The 25,181-nt window shown below is 49.5% G+C and overlaps 3 protein-coding genes across 30 annotated transcripts in view; 2 read left to right on the top strand and 1 right to left on the bottom strand.

Moving 5' to 3' along the window:
• The window catches only part of EPB41 (erythrocyte membrane protein band 4.1), a 169,176-nt gene extending 152,219 nt beyond the window's left edge, over positions 1 to 16,957 (top strand). For 13 of the 24 annotated variants that reach the window (XM_045511364.2, XM_045511359.2, XM_074377013.1 and 10 more), the window contains 6 exons: positions 1,544 to 1,993; positions 3,206 to 3,334; positions 9,322 to 9,423; positions 10,584 to 10,664; positions 13,289 to 13,393; positions 13,996 to 16,957. In XM_045511364.2, coding sequence (XP_045367320.1) covers positions 1,544 to 1,993; positions 3,206 to 3,334; positions 9,322 to 9,423; positions 10,584 to 10,664; positions 13,289 to 13,387 — 861 coding nt within the window. In that variant the 3' untranslated portion in view covers positions 13,388 to 13,393; positions 13,996 to 16,957. The remainder of the gene's footprint in view (positions 1 to 1,543; positions 1,994 to 3,205; positions 3,335 to 9,321; positions 9,424 to 10,583; positions 10,665 to 13,288; positions 13,394 to 13,995) is intronic. The other 11 variants (XM_010947946.3, XM_074377020.1, XM_045511366.2 and 8 more) reach the window with 2 other exon arrangements.
• On the bottom strand, positions 16,367 to 20,839 carry TMEM200B (transmembrane protein 200B). 5 transcript variants are annotated; one of them, XM_074377028.1, is made up of 3 exons: positions 20,718 to 20,839; positions 20,059 to 20,123; positions 16,367 to 18,778 (listed from the first exon to the last, which is right to left on the bottom strand). In XM_074377028.1, the coding sequence occupies exon 3, from the start codon at positions 18,756 to 18,758 to the stop codon at positions 17,811 to 17,813; it is 948 nt and encodes a 315-aa protein (XP_074233129.1). In that variant the 5' UTR covers positions 18,759 to 18,778; positions 20,059 to 20,123; positions 20,718 to 20,839; the 3' UTR covers positions 16,367 to 17,810. The 5 variants fall into 5 exon arrangements, with proteins under 5 accessions (XP_074233129.1, XP_074233128.1, XP_074233127.1 ...); XM_074377027.1 differs by having other exon boundaries at positions 20,059 to 20,171; positions 20,718 to 20,800; XM_074377026.1 differs by lacking the exon at positions 20,059 to 20,123 and having other exon boundaries at positions 20,718 to 20,832.
• The window catches only part of LOC123614830 (uncharacterized), a 21,360-nt gene continuing 16,612 nt past the window's right edge, over positions 20,434 to 25,181 (top strand). The window contains exons 1-2 of the mRNA XM_074375967.1: positions 20,434 to 20,586; positions 20,708 to 20,940. Coding sequence (XP_074232068.1) covers positions 20,434 to 20,586; positions 20,708 to 20,940 — 386 coding nt within the window. The remainder of the gene's footprint in view (positions 20,587 to 20,707; positions 20,941 to 25,181) is intronic.

The following is a 25,181-nucleotide window of genomic DNA, read 5'->3' as shown; positions in this document are numbered from 1 at the left end:
AAAGTGCTTTCATATATATTATTATATTTGATCCTTGGGACCCTGTGAGCCAAACCAAGTATTATTCTCATTTTAAATATGAGGTAATCTATATACCCTTAGTGAGAATATTTCATGTTATCTCTGATACATCTGCAGGCAGAGACAGTTTCTGTTGTCATCTCTCAGTTCCATTTTATGTGTCCTAAGTAATATTTATGATCAGTCAGTGAAAGACCTGCCTAATCTGAATTCAGCTTTACCACTGGGAGATGCTCTTGAGTTGACTGTTTCAAGGTAGCTTAGAGGTAAAGTTGGTCTGAAGTTCTTGAGTGCAGTGCATCTTTTCTTGCCTCAGTTGACCACTGGTTTATATTTATCACAATGTAGGCTGGTTTACAACTTAAGGAGCAGCAGTGATTTTTTTAAAAATATATATAATACATATAATGTGATTTGAGTACTAAAATGTGTAAGCTGTTCCAAGCATGTGTCATTTACTCCAGGAACACCTTTTTAAAAGAGTCCTCTTCTGTTAAGTTCCTATGTGGTATGTAATATGGTAAACTGATCTGACCAAAATTTCAGGATCAAGTGGCTTATTTACAGCTCTCTGGTGAGCAAATGCAGGCATTACTTTTCTTGACGTTTGGGTTCTGCTGTATTGTTCATTCCTCAAATGGCTCATATTCTTTTCCTACTAGTGTGAATTCCTTCTCTTTTTCCACTTACAGAACCTTTCTTTAAACTTTAGGAGCAGGTCCATCTCTTGTGGTGTTATCTTCCCATCCATGTTCTCTTGGAAGTACTTTATTTTAGATCTTTTTCCTGTGGTGTCAGGCACTTAGCCCAGGAGGGATCTCATTGTGTTTCCAGGATTTATTTCTCTTAGGGATTGGAGATGTTATGTCATTCATCTGTGAAAAAATACTTCTCAGCTGCTAAGTCATATTTATTCTGTTTAAAAAGAAATGTTTTAATGTTTTAGATACTATAATTAATCCATGACAATGATTGGATTAATCTGTGCTGGGTATATTCAACTTCCATATCCCTGCCAACCAAAGTCTGAATTTTAGTTTCTCCATAGGGGCTAGTACGCTGATACATGTGGCTTGGAGATACATGGAACATTTTTCAATCTGATCAGACTCCTCAAGCGTATGTTTTGTTTGACTCATAAATTGCACTGTGTCCAGTGCATAGTAATGAGTTAGGTGTTTAGGAATAGTAATTCCTTTCAGTGTGAAGAATATGTGTTATGCAGGGAAGACCATAATAATAAGAAATGCTTGGTACTATGCAAGGCACATCAAAATTATTTCTCAAGGTTAGCAATGTTTTAGAAATATGACCAAAATGAGGCTGGAATTGCTGAAGCTGCTGATATGTGTAGTGAACAGCAGTTCTTCCTTTTGATCACCCCAGGAGCTAAGATCCTTGTTTTATATTAGTATTAATATTTTTTGAAGCCTCTTAAAAATCACTGTTGGTGCTCAGAGTTCACTGTTTTCCCCAAGTATTCCTAATCTTCTTGCTTTTTTATGTGTTCCTTCATTTGTAGAGTATAAATGGCATTCGCACAGAGGAGGTGGCTGCCATGACAAAGGGGCCACCTACCAACCCTGACCCTGAATGGGAGGGCCCCGAGCACTCAGTAATTCCTAGTGAGAGCCAAGTGACCACCCCGTCGAAGTCTCCACAAAACTTTGACTTTGGCTCCCTCTCCATAAGCAGCAAGGAGACAGAAGAGAAGGAGCAGGGGGCAGCTGGCTATGTTGATATTCAGGAAATGCCAAGAGGCCCAAGTGAGGAATGTATAGGAGTGGAGGAACAGGCCAGTGCCTTAAAGTTCCCAGTGTCACCAGCTTCCTCTCAGCTGCAACTTGGTGGAAAAAAGGCAGAGAGTAGTGAAGAACACATTACACCAGGAGAGCCACTTGGAAAGCAAAATGGATCATTTCTTGACTCTCGTGTGGGTAACCAGTTCCCCACCCTCATTCGAAGTTTCCAGGTAGTAACTGACTTGATGATGCAAATCTAATGACTCACTTTGGGAGAGGGCCAGAATCCTTTCTGTGGAGGAGGTGGTGGTGGTGGTGGTGGTGAGGGTAGTAGCCTCCTGGCTTTTTTCAAAATCACAGAATAAAATTGAAGCCCTTGATTACTACAGAGAAATTTATTCAGAGGCATTAACACTGTGGCTAGAAATGCTTTCTCCCTTGATGACCTTACAAAACTCTTGTGGGTAAACCCCAGCTGTTCATTTTTATGAAGCTGGCGTAAGCATGTTCCTCTTTTCCTTGCTCGAGTACGGGCTGTGTAAAGAAGTGAATTTCTGAGACTTTTATGATATGATGAGGAGCCTTAAGTGTTCTGAGACTCTGCTCAAAAAATTCAAATACTCTTAATTAAAAGGAGTAACTGATTTTTCAAATGAGAATTCAGGCCCCAAATAATTATGTATTGCAGCCACACAGTACAGCCCACCACTCCCACTGACCCCACTCACGGGAGCTTCCATGATCATAGGCACTAATCTCCTATGCTAAGGTGGATGACTGCTTAACTTTGTCATGATCAAACGGTTATTTTAGGGTGATTTATAGTCTTGGGGAAGGTGAGCTGATAGACAAGAACCCTTTGATATTTCACTGATGTTCATTCTTCTGAAATTCTGAAATTAATCACCAGGTGGTGGTGGAACTGATTATTTTCTTTCCAGTTTTCCAAATACTGTTTCTTTTCAGTAACTCCAAAGTGAATGTCTGACATTGATTTGAAAGAAGTTAATGAATTCCAGGGTAATGCGTTCCAATGCCACTGCTATTTCATGTACCATTTGTACTTAGTGGAGGAAATGTAGCTGATTTTCTTAATTTTAATGGTACAGTCACAAGGACAAACAAAAGTGACTGCCATTTGGCAAATAGTTTTATATTCAAATTCTGAAGGTCAGTCTGAAGCATTTTGTATCACTAATCATAACTGTCTGATATTATAGCTTTCCATTAAACATATGAAAGTGATTACAGTAATGCTGTTCTTTAATATCCCTCATGATTTGACATCTTGTCAGGGCTACTTTGGAATAGTGTCTTGGGCAGAGATTGAGCTAGCCCTTTGCTTGATTAGAGCTATTACTTTGATCAGATCAATGTCAGAATATTAGTTCTCCACAGCCTTCTGAAGACTCCAGTAACTCTATTTCTTTACTGCTTCACAGCCTCCCCTGGTGAAGACTCAGACCGTCACCATCACAGACACTGCCAATGCTGTGAAAAGTGAAATCCCAACCAAAGATGTCCCTATTGTCCACACTGAGACCAAGACCATCACTTATGAGGCCGCCCAGGTAGGACATGGTTTGATGTTTCAGAACCAAAGACTCAAGTAAACATGATAAATAACCTTTCTTCACAGGGCTTCTGATCATTTGCTGCAAATAATGCTAGGCTTTTCTGGGGCAGTTCTTTTCGGAAGAGATTACTGATCTAAGGATCCCAAAATACTTTATTGAAAGCAAAGTTGTCCTGGATCTGATTGCTTATATCCACCCAATTCAGTTAGGGAGGGCAGTCTAGTGTGATGGTTGAGAACATGGGCTTTGGGTCAAACAAACCTGAGTTCAAATTCCAGTTCCAACATTTACTAACATAAACATGTGATTGAACATCTCTGAGCCTTTATGCCCCGCCCCGCCTCCCACCTCATCTGCCCCGCCTCCCACCTCCGCCCCGCCCCACCTCCCACCTCCGCTGCCCCGCCTCCCACCTCTGCCCCGCATGATGTTTACTATTTACCTCATGATTTTGTTACGAAGCTTATTTATATAAAATACAGAACTGTGTGGAATTGACTTGAGTACCATGCCTGAAAGCATAAGTAACAGCTATAATAAAGTCAATTTATTACAATTAAATTCAAAATCACACAAGAATTTGGTACTTAAAATTTTTGTTTACTTCCTACGCTTAGTAAAATTTCTCCTTCATTGTTAATAATTTGAATGAGCTAGGGTTGCTTATGGTGAATTGTTTTTCTTTTCTTTTCTTTTCTTTCACAGAAGCCAAAACTGGGAAAAACTTTTTCTTCTAGGAACTGAGCTGTAAATTCATTCCTACAACAAATATTTGTTGAGCATTTATATTTTAGGCCAAAGCAGTGCACAAGGTGGACACAGGCCCCACCCTCTGGAACTGACACTCTGGTCAGGAGAGACAGGCAATAAACACATAAGCAAATGTATTAATTTCAGACAGTGATGAGAGCTGTAAAGAAACTAAAGTAGGATCAAGAGTTAGACAATATGGGATAACATGCAAGGTTGCTATTTTGGGGCTAGAATAGTCAGGAAAATCCTCTCTGAGGAGGTGACATTTCAGCTGAAGCCTGCATGATGGGGAAGAGGCAGCCCTGTGAGGCTCTGGCTGGGTGATCTCACATAAATCCTTTTCGTTAATCCTCACATCACCATAAACTGGATGATGAGATCCACCTTTAGGAAACAGTGTAGCTTGCCAATTAAAAGCATGTACTTTGCAATTAGACAAGTAGAATTTGTATCCTAGCTCAACCATGTACTCACTGGATAACTTTAAACAAATCACTCATCTCTCTAAGCCTCTGTTTCCTCGGTTGTGAAAGGGGATAATATTAACAACCATTGCAAGGTTTGGGGGAGAATGAAGTGAAATGATGTCTGTAAAGCACTTGGCACATTCACAGACACTCAGTTAACGTTGTTGTGCTTCCCCCTTCCCTGTCTTGTGACCTGGAATGTGGAATCAGTTTGATAAATAATGGGAGGTTGCGTCAGGTTTTCTGGCAGTGGTGATAAAGTGGCATAATCAAAGCAGTGGTTTGGAAGATGGTTCCTAATGCTGTGTGCTGAACCTGTTAAAGGAGGGGCTGCCTGGAGACAGGAGTTCGGCTATGGCAGGTCTGGGGAGATGCTTGTAAAGAACTGAAGTGTAGCTGGAGGAAGCGAGAAGAAAGAGCTGTGTCAGGAGAGACAGAGATGGATGAACAGGACTTGGCAGTGGAGGGGACTGCAGAGGAAATCAGAGGCCATTCCTTTAAGATTGTGCACACTCTGAGCCAGGGGATGTGAGAAAGAAGTACTTGCCTATGAGAGGGAACCCTTTACATTGTCACTACCATGGAAACAACCTAACTAGCTATCAGTAGGGAACAGGTTTGTAAATTATGGTACATCGAATTAAGATAATTCTGTACAGCTATTTGAAAAAGCTTCTGATGGGAAATAATCTATATGACAAATTAGTAAATGAAAAAATTGTAGTGCAACATGTTATAAATAATATGCTGCTTTTTATGGGAGGGAAAAGGGATGTATGTACAGCTGTGTATGAATAGGCTTATATGTGAATATACGATCTCTGAATGGGTACTCAAAAAACCAAAAACCAAAAAACTGCCCATGGTAGCCTGGGGTGAAGAGGCCTGGGACTGCTGGATGTGGTCAGGAGTAGGAGGGAGACTGACATTTCACTGATCTCCATTTTGAAGTTTTAAGATTTTGTAGTGTGTGCATATAAAAAAATTTTTTTTAATGGTTCAAAATAAATTATTTTAAAAGTTGTTGGTGGGGAAGGGTATAGCTCAGTGGTAGAGTGCGTGCTTAGCATGTACAAGGTCCTGGATTCAATCCCCAGCACCTCCATTAAATAAATAAATAAATAAGTAGATAAATAAGCCTAATTACCTCCCCCCCAAACAAAAACAAAACAAAACAAAAATGTTGTTGGGGCCACGCTGCCCACAGAAACCCATGTTCGATGTGAGTGTAGCACTTGTAAAGCAGAGGGAAGAGAAGCACTAATTTTAAAATACCATAACATGGGAGAGAAATACAGAGGCAGCGTGATGTACAAGATAAAGCACGTGGGCTTTGGAGTTAGAGGGATCTCAATTCCAACACTTGCTAGTTTTGTGACCTTCAGCAAGTCACTTAACCTCTTTGAGCCTTAGCTTTCTCTTCTGAAAAATACCTTTATAAGGTTATTGAGATAAAGATATTTGCCTGGCACATTGTAGCTATTCAGAAATGGTAGCCATTACTTAGCTAGATAGTAGAGTGTAGTGGGAAAAAACGTTGGCTTTGAAATTAGATTTTCTGGGTTTGTACCTGCTCCATCGCCTACTAGTGTGCAGTCAAGTTACTGAATCACTCTGTGTCTCAGTTTCCTCATTTGTAAAATGAGGCTAATAATAGTTCTACCTCATAGGGTTGTTGTGAGGGATAAATGAGTTAATGTACATAAAATGTGTATTTCAAAATGTGCATTTCAAATTAATTCAATTCATTGTCACTGCCATGGGAACAGCCTAAATGTCCATCAGTAGGGAACAGGTTAAGTGCATTATAGTGCATCCAATTAAGGTAATTCCTTATGGTTATTTAAACAAGCTTCTAATGGGAATATCTATGTGATAAATTGGTAAATGAAAAAGCACGGTGCCATATGGTATAAATAATATGTAGGAAAAAGTGCCTAGCACGTAATAAGCACCAGATAATTATTGTCTGCTGTCATTGTTTATTTACTATAACTATTTCTACTTCTGTTTTTACTATTTTGCCAGACAAGTTAACCCAGAACCCTGTTTTTAATCCGTCCATAATTCCCACACTTTGGGACATAGTGAGAGGAGGTGGGGGGCCAGAATTAGGGTTTTATTGCTTGCATATGTGTACAAGTATGTGTGCTTGAGTGCACATTTACATGCAGTGACATGCACAGATTTTAAGCTTCAATTTGATTGGTTTTGACAAATGTACCTACCTGTGTAACCAAGACACACTTAGGATACAGACCATTTCCATGACTCTTGAAACTTTCTTCATAGCCTTTTCCAGTCCATCCCTACCCCTCTAGGCAGCCACTGCACTGTTTTCTATCACCATAGCTTAGTTTTGCCTGTTCTTGGCCTTCATATAAATGGAAGTATACGGTCGTACACTTTTGGGTCTGAAGGTGTTTTTCAGATTCATCCATGTTATTTGAACCCATAGTTCACTGTTTTTTATTGTTGAGTTGTATTCCATTGTATAAATATACCACAGTGTGTTTATCCTTTTATTTGTTGATGGACAGTTGAGTTGATTCCAGTTTGGGGCAAATATGAATGAAGCTGCTATAAACATTCATGCAAGCCTTTCTGTGGACATATGTTTTCACTTATCTTGGGTAAACACCTAAGAGTGGAATTGCTGGGTCATAGGATAAAGGGCTGTTTAAGTTTATAAGCAACTGTGAAATCCACAGTACCAGTTTGAAGAAACATTGGTAAGAGTGTAAGTTGGAAATCATAACAATGTCTTCTTCCTGTTCCACTTTCCTCAGAGACAAAAAAGGAGGAATAAAGGGGTGGGTGGGAGGAGAGGAAGCCAGAATTTCAGGTTTAGTAGAGGAGGAGCTCTTCAGAAAGATTTAGCCTTCCTGGCACACAACTTCTTAATAATAACTCATAAAGTATTTTTATTTCTGAAATCTCTTGATCTTCACAGCAACACTATTACAGGATCGCTTGTTATAAATGAGAAAATGAAAGCTCAGAGGAGTCAGAATGACTTGCCCAGGGTCCCACGGGTAGTTGCTGTCTGAGCTGGGACCCAAACCCAGTCTTCAGGCAAGAAGTTTCTTGCCCTGAATCCTAGTTCATACGCTTATTAGCATAGAACCTTGACAAATTCTTTAACCTTTCTGGACCTCAGTTTTCCTGACTCTACAGTGAGTCTAATAATAGTATGTACTTTAGATATTGAGAGGTGTGATTAAGATAACAGTTCCATTATGTGCTTGGCATGTAGTAGGAGTGCAGTAAACATTAGTTGAGTCTGAATCTAAGGTAGATAAGTGGGTCTGGGCTGAGAAAAGTGTTCGTGAACTAGCCAGTAATATACCTGGTATGATGGTGGCACATGTGAAAGACCCAGGTGGCACAATCATGTTCCCACTCTTTGTTTTGTCCAGATTCCTACCTGGAAGGGAACTCAGCCAGGGACTCTTCTCCTCCTTCTGTCCTCCTCCCAGTATCTAAAAAGTTTGGCTAAATGAAATGTGGTCCTGCTTATGAAAAGGATGGAGGCCTCTGCCTGTCATACAAGTGACTAACATAAAGAGGCAGAGAAAGATAGTAACCTAACACATTGCTTGCTGCAGGACCCTTTATGAAATAATTGCAGTTCTCTAAATCCCCCTCGGAGGTAGTGTGCAATATCAGTACCAGATATTTTAGGTCATCACTATCTGAAAAATATGTTGCTGTAGGCAGCCTCCATCCTCCTTGTCTCATGTTTCCATCTTGGTGAGGGGATTATCAGCAGCTCTGAGTCTGCTAACCAGACAGTTGCTGATAACTGTTTGTCGGGCTGAGTTTGGCCCCTGCCAACCACCTCTCTTCCTTTTTGCTAATGTCATTTCTTAGCCTGATCATAGTATGTTTATTTTATTCATAGTACCGTGAGCTCCGGAGGAACACCAAGTAGCCCAGCCTTGTTCTCTATATAGATTAGTTGTGTAGCCTGACATTTTACATACTTTTCAACCCCTCCTATAATAGGGAGGATCCATTTCAATAATAGTTTTGTTGTCAGAAATGTCATTGAGACATTTTATTTCTTCCCACTTTGCCTTAAAGGGACATTTTCTACTTCTTGTGCTCCAGTCTCCCAACTTGAGCTTCAAAGCAGATAGCCCAAGATTCCTTGACCCTTTAAGCCCCAGCAAGGACCTTTCCTGGTTCTTTCTGAAAAGTTCTACCCTATGATTCAGAACCTACCCATGCTTTAGCAATCAGGGGTTTATAACTTTCCTTCCTGCTTTGGGTGGTGTATAAAGAGCTCCATTTTTATGCAAAGGGAATATTTGCAGAGTATTAGGATTGAGTCCTTGGGCAAATCATTCACTTTCTCTGAGCCTGAGTCTTACCTGGGTGTGCTAATACATTTCTGCCTTTGCTATTTATATTCACAGGGCTTGTGTAAGCATCAGAAAAGATAATGTTTTAAAAGCCATTTGTGGACATAAAATGCTGCATACATGCGTGTAGTCACTCTTGTTGACCTGTGGCTTCACTCCTGCCTCCTTTTTCTGATCCACTCCTGTCACTGACCCAATGCTGAGGAAACTGGACCTGTCCAACTTTCTAAAACAAGCCTTATTCCCAGGGAATTTAATTTATTAAATAATAGATTATTGTAAGGGATCGGGTTTTTGCTTTAGAATGTACAGCTGCAGAGCAAGGGTGCACCTGCACCGTTTGCCCACGGGGCTTCCTGAGAAGCATGATGACGAGTTGTGTTTCCTTCTGTAGACTGACGACAGCAATGGGGACTTGGACCCAGGAGTCTTGCTGACAGCTCAGACCATCACATCCGAGACCACCAGCAGCACCACCACAACTCAAATTACCAAGGTAATAGAGAGCTAGAAATTCCTTCCGGGGTCCAGTGGCATGCCCAGCTTGCTGCCTCTCTCCAAGAAGCACCTTGGTCCATAAGAAAGGGGTTTCAGCCCCATCCCTACTGAGCCAAATTATTCCCAGTGTCCGGGGTGGGAAGGCCCTGGTTCTTTCCCCATAACCCAGGGAGACCTTGAGCATCCCTGCCTACCGAGTGGTCCCATGAGGTCCCATGTGATTGTTCTCTTTACACAAGGGTCTTTCTCTCTGGTCAGTGAGTCCCGTACCTGGCTATGGAGGTGAGTTTAAAAAGTCAATTTAAGGGCAGGTGTTATTATTATTAAGCAACCATATTTTCCAAGCCAAAAATCAGAACTCAAGGTCTGACGAGGAATTTTTATTTTTATCCTGATCATGTCCAGGATCAAGGCCATGAGAATGGTAGTTTGGATGCTGAAATGTTGGAATTATTAGAATATTGTTTACAGGAGCAAGAGGGACAAAGTATCTAAAACTGAAACTACTTTCAGAAAATCAGGACAGTCCGTGTTTGCTGTAACACTAGAGGAAAATACATTTTCTTATAAGTAGGAGATCTAGATTCCTGACCAAGCTGCATCGTCAACACATAGGTGACTAGAAACCAGTTACTTAACGCGTCTAGGCCTTGGTTTTCCTCATCTGTCAAGTAGGGAAACCTTCCCACCCTGAGGGGATTATTTGAGAATCTTTTGACATTAGTAATATGAAAATGTTTTAAAATAAAGAGCCTAATTTCAAGCTGCATGACGTTTTTGACCATATTCTGATTTTTTTTCTCTTGAAAGTAATCAAAATATACATGAAAAGAGCAAAAAGATACACCTGTTTTGTTTACTCACTGAAATTCTGTGGTGTTTGGGAGAAAGAAAAAGGAAAAAGGAAATAAATAGAGAATGATGATTTTCTGTTTAAAGATTTTAGCAATACAAGGGAACAGAGGTGTGCTTATTTTAGTGGGTCCAATCAGGATTTCGAACAGCTGCATGAGAAAGCTGTCCTATGCAGTACCCAGCAGCAGATTAAAATTTGTACTATAGTTTTCTGAATAATTTCTTTCTATTGTTTTGCAGTTTTGAGGTTTTTCCTTTCTTTCTTTCTTTCTTTCTCATATGATCACCTCCGTTTGTTTTCAGACTGTGAAAGGTGGGATTTCAGAGACCCGAATTGAGAAGAGAATTGTGATCACAGGAGATGCCGATATTGACCACGATCAGGTGGGAATGCCAAGGAGATTCTGGGCATGGGAGGGGTTCCAAGGCAGGACCACTGATGGATGTCAGAGTTGGCATGCAAAAGACAACAGCTTTTTCTCCAAAGAGCCCCTTTGGCTACTCTAGCTTTTAATTGAAAAGAAGGACCAAGGGAATTAGACCTCAGAGGCCTGCAGAATGAGGGCCGCAGATTGGGGAAGCAGAGAAGCATGACAGAAAGAACAAGCTCTTTAGACTCAAAAGACTTGTGTTCAAATCCTAGTTCTTACCGTGTTCTAGCTCTAATTCCCTAGGCCTCTGTTTCCTCATCTGTAAAACAGCATCTTCCTTCAAGGTGGTTGTGAGAATCAAGTGAGATACGAATGTATGTCATGTGGCATGTGGTGGGCGCCAAGTAAACGGAGCTGTTGCTATTCAGGAGCTATCGTGTACCTAAACCTGTGCTGGAGACAGTGTATCAAACCAGGGTGTGGCCTCTATCTGCAGAGGGCTGTCACAGCTGCCGGGCCGGCTAGTGGGGACATAGTGTCATGGACTGGAAATCAGGAGACTTGGAACTAGCTTTCTGTCCTGGGTCTATCACTAACTTGCTGTATGACCTTGGGCAAATCACTTACATCCAATTTTTTTTTCCTCTCCTAAAAGAGAATAGGTTGATCTAGATAATTTATGGGCCCTTCTGAGTGCTAAAATTCTGTACTTTTATGTTAATTAGGTGCTAATTGTGTGCTTCAAGCAATTAGCAAATAATAAGGTCAGGATTAATGTTCCCAATTCTCTGCTGGGTGAGGTTAGAACAGTAAAGCTGCAGAGAAGAGGGGGTGGAAGAGACTGCATGCAAATGCTTCTGGAATCATTGACAGGAACGCTGGAGCAATAGTTCTGTGGCCTTTATGCTGATGTGCTGAGTGCCTTAAAAAAAAAAAAAAAGGCCTGAGCTGCAGTGCTGGCGGTTCCCTTGGTAGCAGAGTTGAGACTTACAGTTGAGAACACTAGGCCCAGGGTCGCAGCAACAAGGCTGCAGAAGCTCAAGTGGGAGCTTCGCAGCCTGTTTGCCCCAGCTCCAGGGATCCTGCTGCGTTACCAGCCTGCACCCACCTACTCGTCTGCTGTGATTTGGGCCCCTGCCATGTGCTCGGTCTGTGCTGGGTGGCCAGAGCCGCGGGATGGGAAGGTGTTTTGGCTTCGGAGTGAGACAGACCTGGATTGAATCCTGACTGTGCAACTTACTGGTTGTATGCCCTTGAGCAAGTTTTTTTACTTCTCTGAGCTATAGTATCACCATCTGTAAAATAAAGATAATTATAGGTTTCTTTCAGGGTTATTGTGACAAAGGGACAAGCACACTTGATAGCTCAGAGAGATGCTCCAGTGCCCCTCAGTCTCCAGGGTACAAGGGACATACAGAAGGGATAAGACGTGGTGCACTTTAGATGGGGAGGGGAGCACTTTAAGAAGGAGAAGTAGTGAGGTTCAGGCTGTCAGAGAGAGAGGTGTAGGCCAGAGTGACCAAAGAGAGGGCTTGGGCTGGGTCTTGAAGCATGAGCAGACAGGCTGGGCAAACAGGATGAGGGAGGATGTGCAGGGGCCTATAGAGGTAGCGATTCCAAGAATGGCTTTCATGGAGTCAAGAATCCAAAACAGAGCTTTCCCTTCCTCCCGTCCCTCCTACAGGTAGTCTTAAGAGCCAGGGTCAACAGCTAACTGGTCAGAATCTAGCTCGAGTCCTTTTTGATGGGGGACCTGACTCTGAGAATCCCATTGCCACCTGCCTCCAAAGGCTATGCTCGTCTACCTTGGGGTGCTCTGAGCGTGAGGCTCAGAGACTTGCAGCTCAAGGGGAGCAGTGGTATCATTACTCTTCTTTGACTTTCCCTCTGCTCCCTTCAGCTTTTCTAAAATGATCAAAACTCCTCCAGATGTTAAAACAGGGTCTCCGTCCCCTTCCTCTTCCTGCCGAAACTAAGACAGTGTGGTAACGAGGAAAGTCTGAGAGACTAAGTGAAAAATCCCCGTTGCATTGCTTACTAGCTGTGAAATGTTAAGTACTTTATTTAACCACTGAACCTCGGTTTCCTCGCCTACAAATGGAAATAATGACAGTACCCTAATTCACTGATTTGTTGTGAAGATCAAATAAATAATAATAAGTAATGTACTTAGGCCAGTGTGTGGCATGTCACGGACCAGCCCTCCTACTCTCCCTTCCTTTCTTCTCTCTACTTTAGCCAAAGACATCTCTTGCTTTTCATAGTGTGCTTCGTTATTTTCCCTCCCGTCCCGAGCTTCCTAGTTACCCTACGCTGAACACACACTTTGCTTTGTCCTTTAGACTCACTTTCTTGAGTGAATCCTCCCAGAGCCACCCAGGCTGTCACTCCTGAAGTCCCTCTCTGATTCCTTGCAGACAGCTCTAACCTTTCCCTGTCTCTGTTTTCAGTCCAGGAGCCTCCCCTGTGCAGCACGGGGTGGGTAAAGTCATCATCACCTTGGCTTAGCTTAAATGCTGCCCTGGTACCACAGACAGAAAGATTGAATTTGCCAGAGAAATGGTGTCCTGTGACCCCTGCCTTCCTTCACCAGCCAGGCCGCTGTCTGCCTGATGAGCATGTTTCTGTCTTTCTCAGGTCCTCGTACAGGCCATCAAGGAGGCAAAGGAGCAGCACCCAGACATGTCAGTGACCAAGGTGGTTGTCCATCAGGAGACCGAAATCTCTGAGGACTGAGCTCAGGTATGGGCAGTTCTTTTTGGGTGGAGCCATCGCCCAGAGGTGTCCACCCTGGGACTTGATAAAATAAAGGCAGGGGAGGGTGATATGGGAGGTTATTAAGTATGGCTCCACCTAAAGCTCCTCCTGCCCTCAGCAGTGCCAGCGTGATGGGTTGGAAGAGATACCCCGAGTGTGGATTAAACCTCACCCACCTCCTGAATCTTCATGCATCCTCCTGCTTTTCCGCCTCATCTCCCCCTGCTCTTCCCCCTGCTGCTCTGCTCTCTGCTGTCAGGTTTCTGAGTGAGACCTGGGAGGGCCAGAGGAAGAGAACAAAACCAAGAAAAGCAAGACCAGCTGAGGGGAAATGAGGGGACTGGGGGACAGAGAAGAAACGGCTGAAGCTCTGGGGCCAGACTAGAGAGTGGAAGCAGAGTATCTGCTTTTGGGAGCCAGGGCTCCAGACAAATTCATGCCCCAAAGTAGAATCACCATGTAGAACAGGGCCCTGTGAAACCACTCAGGCCCTGATTGTCCCTTGTAGCTGCAAAGAACTTGGCACTGGGACTGGGTAGCAGGCTCCTTTGCAGGATTTTAAAACTTTGCTTCTTTCTTTTCTCTAGGAACTATCCTATCCTCCCACCCCACTCCCTGCCCATCTCCCATCTGAGAGGAAACCAGTGGAATGATAAAGACGCTAACCTGCAATAGTCAGACTTCAGAATTTTAAGATGACTCTGAACCACCAGAAAATCAATTTCATTTTCTATGTGGAGTTTATACCAAGAGAGTCTTCTAGATATCACTGATCCTTTTGAATACCTTTTTCTATATTGTGATACCAGAATTCTCAACTTTTCACTCTATGGACTGTTTTTAAAGAGCTTTTTGGTTTTTTTATGGGGTGGTTTGTAACCCCTTCAGCCCAGCCTCTCTCCATTTATACTGACAGGGTCCACAGCATTCTTCGGGAAATCCTCCAGGGACTCTGTCAGCTGTGTTGGGGGCCAAAGCCAGCTTAATGGGGCTTCCCTGCTCCTCCCCTAGTTTTATACCCTTTAGATGACAGCAGAAACTTCATAAACCAGCCCTTTCTCAGAGCCAATGATGTGACTTTACCAGAACGTCAGGCAGGGCAGCTGCCCTGATCCACAGACCCCAGGAAAATGTCCCTGTCTGTCCCTTTGCTGAGGGTGGTTTTGGTGAGACAGAGACCTCTGCTAAGAATATAGTATTGTTTTTCTTTCCTCCCTCCTGTTCTTTCTTTTTGGAGCTTCTTTAGATCAAAGATGTAAGACATTGCTTCAGATGTATCTGATACTGTGAATGTTTGAACATATCTGTGGCCTTCACCTTCCTGCCCTCCCTCCCCTTTTACCTCATCAGAAGCAGTGGCTCTGCTAAGTTCTCCTCCCACCTCCCATCTCAGGAGACCAAAACTCACGGAATAGGCACTTTTGGCCAAAAGCACTGATGGCACATTTTTAGTGGTGATTTGGACAAAGAAAGTTAACAGGATTTTTTAAAAAGGTTTTCTAGTTCTGGGAATGTGTGCTTCACACAGGGGAATGGTGGGGTTTACCTCAGTCAGGTCCTGCTAGGAAGTATTTCCAGGAGACCACCCCTGGGCCTCTCTCTTTAATCCTGGGTTGATAAGGAAAGTGACTCAGAGAGGAGGTGATTATGGTCTTTGGCCCTTCTCCTCTTGACCAGCGCCTGCCTGCAGATACCCTTTTGGAGCAAGGGAATTGGCTTTTAGGGGTCACCCTTCCCACAGAACCCCACTTGATAAGGGGCACAAGCATCAGCTCTGCCCATTCCCAGTTGCCGTCTGAGGTCTGTCAGTTTTTGTGGCTTGATTTTTGTGGTGGGTTTGGATTTAATTTTTTTTTCTTTTGGTTTTGAAAATGAGGATTGATGTCCCCAGTTCCACTATTCCTGGTAAAGATTTGGGGGCATTTTTATTCAGTAGGGCTTCTCTAATCTTCCAGCTTGCTTCCCACAAACGTATCTGCCTGGAAGTCCTTAGAATCCTAATTCTAGGACAGAAAGCAAGCTTCCTGAGTGGGTCACAGTCAGCAGGCAGTCGCTGGCGGCTCCAGGACAGGGAGCAGGAGAGAAGTCTGTTAGCCCCGCTCGCAGCAGCAGGAGCCAGCAGCCTGTGTCCAGACCCTCTACTGACTGAGCTTTGTTTAGACAAACTTGTTGGTTTGAACTGGTTTTGGGTTTGTGCGTTTTTCTCTTAGTACTTGGTTACTAACCAACAGGTAGTTCCTCTGGTAGGGACAGGAAGAGCTCAGGTGGGATGTGTGACAGCCTTGGGGGAAGGAGAGTGCCCTGTCTCAGGGATGGCTCACAGCCTGGGGGCATGGGGTGTGGCACAAAGGGGCTCTAGGGTGGTGCCCAAGCCTGGGCTTTGTTGCCCCTGGCGGTGGCAGGCATATGATGTAAGCTCCCTTGCCAGTGGCCAGCTGTCCTGCTGGAACAACTGCTGGAGCTCACAGAGCTGCAAACTGTGGAATGAAGATGGGGACTGGAAGAGGCGCAGCCTGTGCGTCAGGAACCTGGCACACTGTCTATTCCGTGCCATCCAGGTCAGTGTGACAGCTTTCACAGCACAGGGCCACAAATCAGGGGGCCCGAACTTCCCCTCAATCTGTCACCAATTCACTACACTTCTCCCTGCTTCCTTGTCTATAAATTGGACCCAGAGATCTCTAATGCACTTCCAGCACTGAGAAGCCATGATTTGGACAAGCCAACATGAGGGGTGTCCTTCCAAGCCTCTTTCCCTTTCCTCCCTCGCTGGTTACAGATCTTGGGATTTGGCAATTGTTTGGATTTTTTTTTCTTCCTGCAATTGTGCGTGTGCATGTGTGTGAAGAAAAAGACTTTCTAGGTGGAAATGGTGAAGAGGGGAGAAGAATTCGTTTCCAGGGTCAAAAACTTGGCAGCAGTTTCCCTAAAGTGACTCAGACACACCACAGTAACAACTCTTGCTGCAATTTTATTTTTATTTCACTTAAGAAATAAAGATTTCCTCCAAGCCACATGAGGTCTCTGCCACCTACCCACCCACAAAGCAGGACCTGAATTTATAAGCTGAGGGCCCACAGAGCCTGGCTACAGGGACCTGCCAGGTAATCTTTGCCCACCCCTCAGACCCCACCGTGTGTTCTGCAGGGCAGCTGAGGGTGAGGGGGCAACAGCCCACTTTGGGACATGGAGCCAGAGCAATAGCCTGACCAACACCAAGGAATGCTCGTGGGAAGTATCTGCCCAGGATCTCAGCCCCAGGCTGGTTGGTTTTACAAATCTCTCTCAAATGTTTTATTTTGGTGACAAAAATGAAGGAGCTTTGTAAATTTTTTTAAAAATTATGAATCATATCATGTAGTTGTTTACATTTCTTGATAAAATACGAACTGTGGCAGCAGAATCAAATTGGCAAAATTCTTAGATTAAATAGAAGGTAATTAGGTCTGCTGTTTTGGCCTTTTGTAGTAAAAGTGGTGGTAGTGTTTAGATGTATGTTTGGTCTTGCTTCTTGTATTGCATTTTTCAATAAATTAAAAAAAAAAAAGACTGACTCTGTGAAGACTGATCAACTTTTAAAGTTCTGTTTCCCTACTGGCAACTTAGGAAAAATTAAACATGGGTCAGGGAGACCCAAATCCAAGCCCTTTTCTAAAGCTATCCACACTGACCAAAATGCAGCTTCAACATATAAAAGGATTTCTGAGAACTGGCAAATGCTTTTTGCCAACTGGAGGGAGCTGTGGTGGCCTAAGGAGAGAAAGGGGCTTCTTAGACAAGTCTGGGGAGGGGCCAGACTCTCAGTATGAAGGCATTGGCAGTAGTGTAGCCCTAGTGGGATGTATCCTGCATGGTTGAGAGAAGAAAGGGTTTGAGGTGGTGGGAGTTCAAGGCTCGGTCCCCATCCCAGATGGCAGTGGAGGGTCTCAATTCTACTCCACTGTGTCTCAATTCTGCCCCGTTGCCCATCTTCCCAGAGACCAAAACCCCATCACTAGTGCCATCTTGGAGGGAGCCTGTCCCAGGCTGTAACATCACAACCTACCTTCCAAGTCTTAGGGTCCCTTGCCCACCACTTTGGATTTGCCAAGACACCAGGTACATCTCCCAGTCACCCTGGCCTGGACCTCCAGCTCCCTCTGGTACCTGTCCAGGGCTAAGGCCACTTTTGGAGGCTGAAAGAATTCCTGAGGCCGAGTCATGCTGGTCTCCAGATTCCACATTAAAACACATTCTCTCCAGCTTATTGAACCCTTGAGCAGTTGGCATTTCTCTGCCAATGTGCAAGTCAGGATGCCTTAGCAGCTGCTGGGGCCAGAGCATCCATCCCCAGTCTGGGATGTGACCGAAGCATCTACTGGACGTTGGGACTCCTAGTCCTGTTATGGTCCGTGCTGCAGCCTCATAGCAGGCTGTCCCCTGCAACTCTGACCCGGGCCCCCAAGTCCCCTCCTCCTCCCAATTTGGCATAGCCCCCCAGACTGAGGCGGTCCAGTCTTGGCCAGCTTCGGTGAGCACAGTCTCGAGCTGCTGGGGCCCCAAGAAGGAGGTCCCCAAGGCCCAGATCCAGAGACTTGGAATGTTCAATGCAGGAACCAGAAGGCTGTACGGTGATAATCACATGGCCAGTCTGGGTCCGGGGACCCCAGGGTGGGTGCAGCCCTGGACCCTTCAGCGGGTAACCGTTGAGCAGGGCAGGTAACCCCAAGCGAGGATTAGCAGGCTCCGAACGCAGGCTCCGCACTGACGGGACGGGTGAGGTACCCCGACGCGGAGACAGGTCCCAGCTTTCTGGCTCCACGCAGCCTATGGCTCGGGGAGTCCTAGGGCCGGGGCTGGGGAGGAGGGCGCAGTCCCAGCCCGAGCCGTCGGGGGGCCCGAGCGCCTGAGCCCGCAGCACACCTTGGCGAAGCCGTCGCGTCTCTAAATCGCGGTTCTCGTAGAGCAGTGTGTTGGCGCAGATGAACACGAACAGGCCGACGCCCATAACCACGGGCCCAAGAAGCCGCAGCCGCTCGTGCGGACCATGGGCCCGGCCGGCGCCGCGACCCTCGCGCCGCAGCTCGCTGAGGTGGGGCGCGCTGGCGTTTGCAGCCCGGGACCCCGGGACTCCGGCGCGGTGCGGCCAGTAGCCCGCTACGGCGATACCCATGCCCACCAGTACCACGAGCGCCCCCAGCGCCGCGAACGCCCCCGACGGCGAGCGCAGCCGCAGCCGCGCCCGCACCCGCAGAGGCTCGGGCGGGGAGCGCGGGCGCCGGCGGCGGCCCAGGCGGCGGCCCAGGCGGGAGACGCGGCCCTCGGGGCTCCTCCGCACCTCCCCGCAGTCTCCGGGGCTCCCGGCTGTCATCTCGCCGTCGTCTGGGTGCTCTGCGGAAAGAAGGTGGGAGGCAGGGACTGAACCGACGGGCCTAGGGTCGGAGCTCCAGGTAGGGGGCCCAAATCCGGGAGGGAAGATGGGGCTGCCTCCAGGACGCTTGGAGATCCCTGGCGGCCACCCCCGGATTTTCCCGGGCTGCGAGGCGGGGAGCCTCCCCGGCTCGGGTTTTCCGCAGCGGAGCTCCGAGCCAGGGACGAGCGGCAGAAGCCAGAGTTGGCCGGGCCTGCGGGCGGAGACGAAGGAGGGGGGCGCGGGCTGCTCCCTGGCGCATCCTGGGCTGCGGGGCTCCGGCCGCCTGCGCCCTCTTCGCCAGCTTGCGGGTCCCGGGGCTCGGGAGGTGTGGGGCCCCCGGCAGCGGCGTCTCCAGGGGTCCCGCCGGAGCTCGACCTCACCCCCGCACGTGGCTATACGGTGGTAAAGGAGGGAGGGGACACTCAGCCGCCCGGGTCCGCTGGGGTCGCTCGCGGGCCCCACCTCCCCCCTGCTGCGCTTCCTGTACCGCAGCGGAGGAAGGAGGGGGTGTCGAGGATTCCAGCCTCTTCCTGCCCGCCCCCTCCTTCCAGATCTCTTCAGTCAGCCCTGAAGCTGCAGCAAGAGAGACTTGAGCTAGACTCCGAGAAGACCGCTCTCACCAAAACCAGTGGCAGACTTTGCCCAGGATTTCTTTAAACTCCGCGAAGAAAAGGCCTCCCCCTCATCCAGCGGCCGGGCTACAGGGAGACAGGGGGCTGCAGGTGCCGGGCGCCGGGTCTTGCAGGGTGAGCTCCCCTCCTGGCTCTGCCGCCGGCCTGGGCAAGGCTGTTCCCCCAGGTTGCAGCGTTTCCAATTCGAGCTCCTCGGGATGAATCATCCCCCTTTCCCGCCGCCTGGCCTCCTTTGAGGCCTCCTCCGCCCGAGGCCTTAGTGGCCCGTGTCCCGGCCGGAGCAGCACCGCCCCTGCACCTCAGGCTGCCCCAGGGTCCCGGCCGCCCGGTTTAAGCTCCTCCCGACTGCTAGTCTGGATCTGGACTAGACAGGAGTAGCCGGGCTACGTGTGGCCCCTACAGAAAGGAGGGTGGGAGGAAACGGGGCCCCGGCCCAGGTGCCCGGAGCCGCAGGAGAGGACGGTTAGGACCTCACTGCCCAGTGGTGCTTCCTCACTGCCCCAGTCTGGTTTTTGAACAGCTCCCGCGCTGGAACCCGTAGCCGAGGTCCCAGAAAGGAGGCTTTGTTACCCTACTCACTCCCCATCCACACCCCCGAAACTCAAAGCAGGACACCCCATCCCTACCTCCAGCAGGAACGCTGAAAGCCGAGGGCCTAACACGGAGCCCCAGAGTCTACCGCGTCCAAAGCCTGGTGTTCACAGAGGGAAAATGCGGCCAGGGAAGGCAGAGGGACCTGCTGGGGTCACAGGCCACACAGGAAGGGGCTCCACGAGGACCCAACGCTGGGCACTTATCGGCACAGCCCGGGGAATGTCCTGGGAGGATGCGAGGCCCGTTCCCCTCTTGTCTCTGAGTGTGGAGCCCTTTCCTCAGCCCCAAAGTGGAGAAATGACCAGCTCACCCCAGGCCAGAGCTGGCGCCCAGGCTCCAGCCCCAGAAAGGTCATCCCTGAGCCCCCGCGGGCCCCGGCGGGGAGGGAAGGGGAGGCGTAATGAGAGATGGGGACGTGCTCAGACCCCGAGACTCTGGAGGGCATCAATCCATGCTGGGGAGCCTACGGAGGCAGAAACTTGGAGACACACTCCAAAAGTCTCATGTCGCTGGAAGTTGCTCGGGGCCCGGTCCCCGGCACTTTGGGGTCCCGCCTCCCCGCGCGTCCACACTCCGGCCCCAGGAAAAAGGAGGACCCAGCTCCCGCCTCCCGGGGCCTTTCCAGAGGGAGGGGCCAAGCAAAAAGTTGGGGAAAGTGGAAAGCAAACCCCAGGCCCCTAGTTTTGCTCACCTGAGGCCGCCGCACCGGGGTATGTCCGGGTCCGAATCCGCGCGCCGCGGCTAGCGGCACTGCCACTGTCTCCGTGGAATCTTGGCCCCGGCCCCGCCCCCTGTCTTGTCCCCGCCCAGCGCCGCCCAGCCCCGCCCCCCGGGAGCCCAGGGGACAGTCTGGCCAGAACCCCGCCAGGCCTCACCGCTGGGACAAGGCAGCGACCCAAGTCTGAGGTTAGCAGGTAAGCCCTGTGTGCCTGCCCTGTGACTCGGAGGATCCGGGCGCCCGAGTCCCTGGCTAACGTCGTTCAGAAGGCCTGGGAGGGAGCCCTCTTCCCACGTGGGGAAACTGAGATCCCGAGCCCGAGAGTTCCCTGCCCAGACTCGTAGCCTGAGCGAGTGGACAGAATTCGAAACCCTCACTTTTTGCCCTGTCTCTCAGGGTCCCTCGTTCCAGGCACCTGGAGAGGACTCTCGGGGACATCTGAGAACCCACAGATGCTCAGCTCCGTCCCAAGAGCTTCCCGGAGGAGGCGGCCCGAGTTCTTGCTCCGCCCAACCCCACAGCCCTCCTATGTGAAACTCACTCCTTCACCTGTAAAATGGGCATAGTGGTGTCTCCCTCTCATGATGCTAAGAGGTGAAAATCCAGCGTTGAGGGCGGGACACACAACATGGGGCGCAGCCCAGGGTAACCCCGCGAGCGCTCAAAGAAGAGTAATCACTTGGGGGATGGGTAAATGGAGATAAACCCTGTTCTCAGAGCTGAGTGAATCAAATGGAGTGTCCCGAGTCCTGCCGGCCTCCCTAACCTCCTCGGGGAAGATGCGCCCAAGCTGGAGTGGGGAGGCGGTGTTTGCCCGAAATCTGGGGGAGGTTTCGGAAAGCTTCAGTGTCCCCCGCGGACGGGCCTGAAGGGGGCGGCCCAGCTTTCGTTCCCCGCCCGCCCCCAGAGGCAAGAATGTGGAGCGGAGTGAGGGGGGTCGGCCTGCGGCCCAGTTTCCATGATGCTGGGGGCGGGCTCCGAGGAGGAGGAGTGGCGGTGCGGGCGGACTGCCAGGCTCCGCGCCCGCCCCCCTCATTCCCGCGGCCCGGCCGGGCCCCTCGGGAGGAATTTCCGGCCTGGGATTGATTATAACCCGCCCCTCCCCCGGCCGCGGAGACCACCCCCGCCAGCCCCCGCACGCGGGGAGCGAGGGGAGGGGGATGGGCGGTAATGAGACCCGGCTGTTCGCCCCAGGCGGGGAGGGGGAACTCGAGGAAGTCGCTGTTCTGGGCCACGCCACCCCGCAACGCGTGGCGAGCCGGGTCCCGGAGCCACACTGCTCAGCTATGCCTCGAACCCAGGCTCCGGCCCTCTGGTTCGGCCGAGACCTGGGGTGGCATCAGCGCCCGCGGGAGCCCCTCTCCCATCCCCCTGGCGACCAGGCATCCTTGGGAGAGACCAAGGCCACCCCTAGGGGCGGGGCCTTTTCCGGTGGGCCGACCGCTAGGATGCCGGTGTCCCCAGGAGGCCACAGTGGGTGGGGCCGAGCCTCGGCTGCCGGGGCCTCACCCCTTTGAGTCGGAGAGCGAGGCCACCCCGCGATCGCCTTCTGCTCGCCCGCCTGGGACGCAAGGCTTCCACTCTCTAAGCTCGTGTCTAGGCTACTGCCTGCGCTCTATTGAGGTAGTAGTCTCCTTCCTGACTCCTACCCCCATTCAACGCCCTGCACTTCGTCCACTACCCCCAGATGGACCCTTCTCCGCCCTCAGCGTTTCCCCAACGCCCCATCCCACACCGGTGCCCCTCCCCGCTCACTGCTCTAACTGGGGACACCAACTCTAGATGCCAGAGCCTGGACAGTCTCCCGTCCTTGTCCACCTGCCCTGTTGTTTACCACTTGCTCTTCCTGCCTGTCCCTCCCGGCTTCCTCAGTCCTCAGCCCTCTGCCGGGTGTTGGGGCTCCTCCAGCCTGGGTCCACAAGGCGAGAAGCTCTTCCAGCAGCCAGACAGCTCCCTGGGCCCCGTGATCAGCCCCATTCCTGCTCCTTCAGTTCCCCTCACTTTGTGAATGGCCCTGCCTCCCACCCTAAGGCCAACTACACCAGGGGTCACCTTAGGCTCCTTCCTCTCCTGGGTCCATCTAATCCATCAAGTCCGATGGACCCTGCTCTTGAGATCTCAAATTAGCCACTTTTTGCTTTTTCCCTGCCCAAGGGCCGCTGTCCTGCGGGAGGGCACCAAGCATCTTTCTACACGGAAACTGAACCCATCACTCATCCCTGCTTAAAACCCTCAAAGGCTCCCCAGTGTTGTCCAAGTGGAGTTTAAAATCCCTTCTTATTTCCACAAACTGGCCCTGTCCCCCTCACACTCCTCCTTCCTGGAGGGATTTGATCCCATCGCCGAATCCTCTGTGCTCTGGCCTCTGGGCTTGACACCTGCCTTACCTCCTGTTGGGAACACCTACTCCCTGCTCATCCCCTTGCCTCCTGTTCATCCTTCAGACTCTCTCTGGACTTCCTCGGGGCCCCCAGGCCAGGCCAGCCCCTGCCCTACCCTTCTGTGACACACCCCATGAGCCTCCCTGCAGCAGCACAGTGCACAGGTGAACTGAAATCAGTGTGTTTCCTGTCTGTTTCCCCCGGGGCCATGAGCACTGAGGGCCGGGATGGGGCCTGTCTTGCTTATCCCTGGAGTCCTATGCCCAGCCCAACCCCCAGACCCCCTCCTGATCCCCACATTGGGGCTCCAGCCTGGACAGTCTCCTGTCTGCAACAGCAGATTAAAAAGGACTCAGCTCTCTGTATCCCCATATATAAAAAAGGGCAGGTAATACTTACCTCTCAGTGTTGTTTTGAAGATAAGAGGACACGTGGTCAGCATCTGCCACAATGTCCACTGAACAGACATTCCCTCCTCTGACCATGGGTGTCCGGCCCAGAGGGCCCTGGTTGTTGGGGTGTTGGAGGAGAGAAGGGTCCCCCTTCCTAGATATAACCCTTTTTAATTCCCTTGAGGGCTCTGGGAGGTCAGTGTCTTACCCAGTTTACAGATGAGGAAACTGGCTGAGAGAGCAGAGACCTGCCCACAGACCCTCCTCAGAGAGATATCTGCCTGTGGTTTGACCCTGAGGATGTGCAGATGTGTAGCCAGCTGGCCTCAATACTGGGACACTGATTTCTTCCTGATTGTGCCCTAGCCTCTGTGTGACCTGGACCACTTCACTTCTAAACCTGGAGGGGCCTGGATGAAATGTCCCCTAGGGACCAGGGTGGTCAGTATTTTGCCCCAAAGCTTCTCTGTGAAGGCAGGGAGCCAGACCCAGTGACCCTGAGTCCCTGCTTAACTGAGGCTCCATGTCCTTTCCAGAAGCCACCATGGGGAGGGAGCAGCTGTCATCTCCTGCATGTCACAGCCTCACCCTGGGGCCACAGAACAGCAGGCCTGGGAATCCATGTTCTCTCATCTCCACTTTAGGAACAGCCAAGGTGGCCAGGGCTGGGGTGCCCTGGATTTCCTGCCTGAGCCCCAGGGGTTTCTAAAACCATCAGAGCCCTGTGCCAGTGGGGCTCCGCCCAGTGGGACCACAACCTCAACTAAGAATTCAGAACCCAGGTTCAGAGGGGAGTGCCTGGCTCTGAATCCCAGATTTGCTTCTGCTGCGCAGTCATTTGCTGGGCGCCCTGGGGCCCAGCACAGCACCCCCTCACAGCCGCTGCCTGTGACTGGTGCTTCCAGGAAGGACTGGTGTGCCAGTTCAGCGAGAACTGACGGGCAAGTAGAATCCAGAAGCCCAGTCCCAAAGCCCTGTTTCACCAGGATGGAAACCAGTGGCCCGAGAGGGGCAGTGCCTTGACCAGGGTGGCCCAGCTGGTAAATAGCAGAGCTGGGCATCAAGCCCCACTGTCACAAGATCCCTTTGGGGCTCAGGCCCTGAGAAGATTCTGGGATGTGAACCCCAAATCTATCTCTTCCCACCCTGTGGAAGCTCTGAGTTGGCCAACTGGGCTTCTCACAGGGTGTTTCTGGGCCATGGGCAAGGGGAGAGTGAGTTCCCTGTCTCCACTGCAGAGAAGAGCCCGGGCGACACTGGGAGGTCAAGGAGATGAGACCCTCCTGGGGGACAGGGCAAAGCCAGCCTCCCACCTGGGTCCCTCAGCAGAGGGATAACAGTAGGAATGTCACCATGGCACCGAGCTGCCTCTGGCTACCAGGCCCTTTATATCCATTACCTTCTTAAATGTGCAAGGCAGCCGTGAGAGTGAGGTGCCACTGTTGCCCCATGTCACATGCACAGAGACTGGGGTTCAGGGAGATTCAGACTTGCCTGTGGTCACACAGCTGGTCCAGTGGCAGAGCCAGGGATATAACCGGCTTTTAACCATGATGCTACACTGCCTCCCACTAGTCCTGTGACCGTGGCCAAGTCAGCTCCCCTCTTTATGCCTCTGTTCCTCCTCTGCAAATGGGGGCAATGGTAGTAACAACTTCTGTGGG

This window comes from Camelus bactrianus, chromosome 13 (assembly GCF_048773025.1).
Source record: "Camelus bactrianus isolate YW-2024 breed Bactrian camel chromosome 13, ASM4877302v1, whole genome shotgun sequence".
NCBI classification, from domain to species: Eukaryota; Metazoa; Chordata; class Mammalia; order Artiodactyla; family Camelidae; genus Camelus; species Camelus bactrianus.
This window is presented reverse-complemented; position numbering and strand designations above follow the sequence as displayed.

Excerpts from the sequence above, each read along its gene's own strand:
- TMEM200B (XM_074377028.1), bottom strand. The coding sequence starts at position 18,758 with ATGACAGCCGGGAGCCCCGGAGACTGCGGGGAGGTGCGGAGGAGCCCC.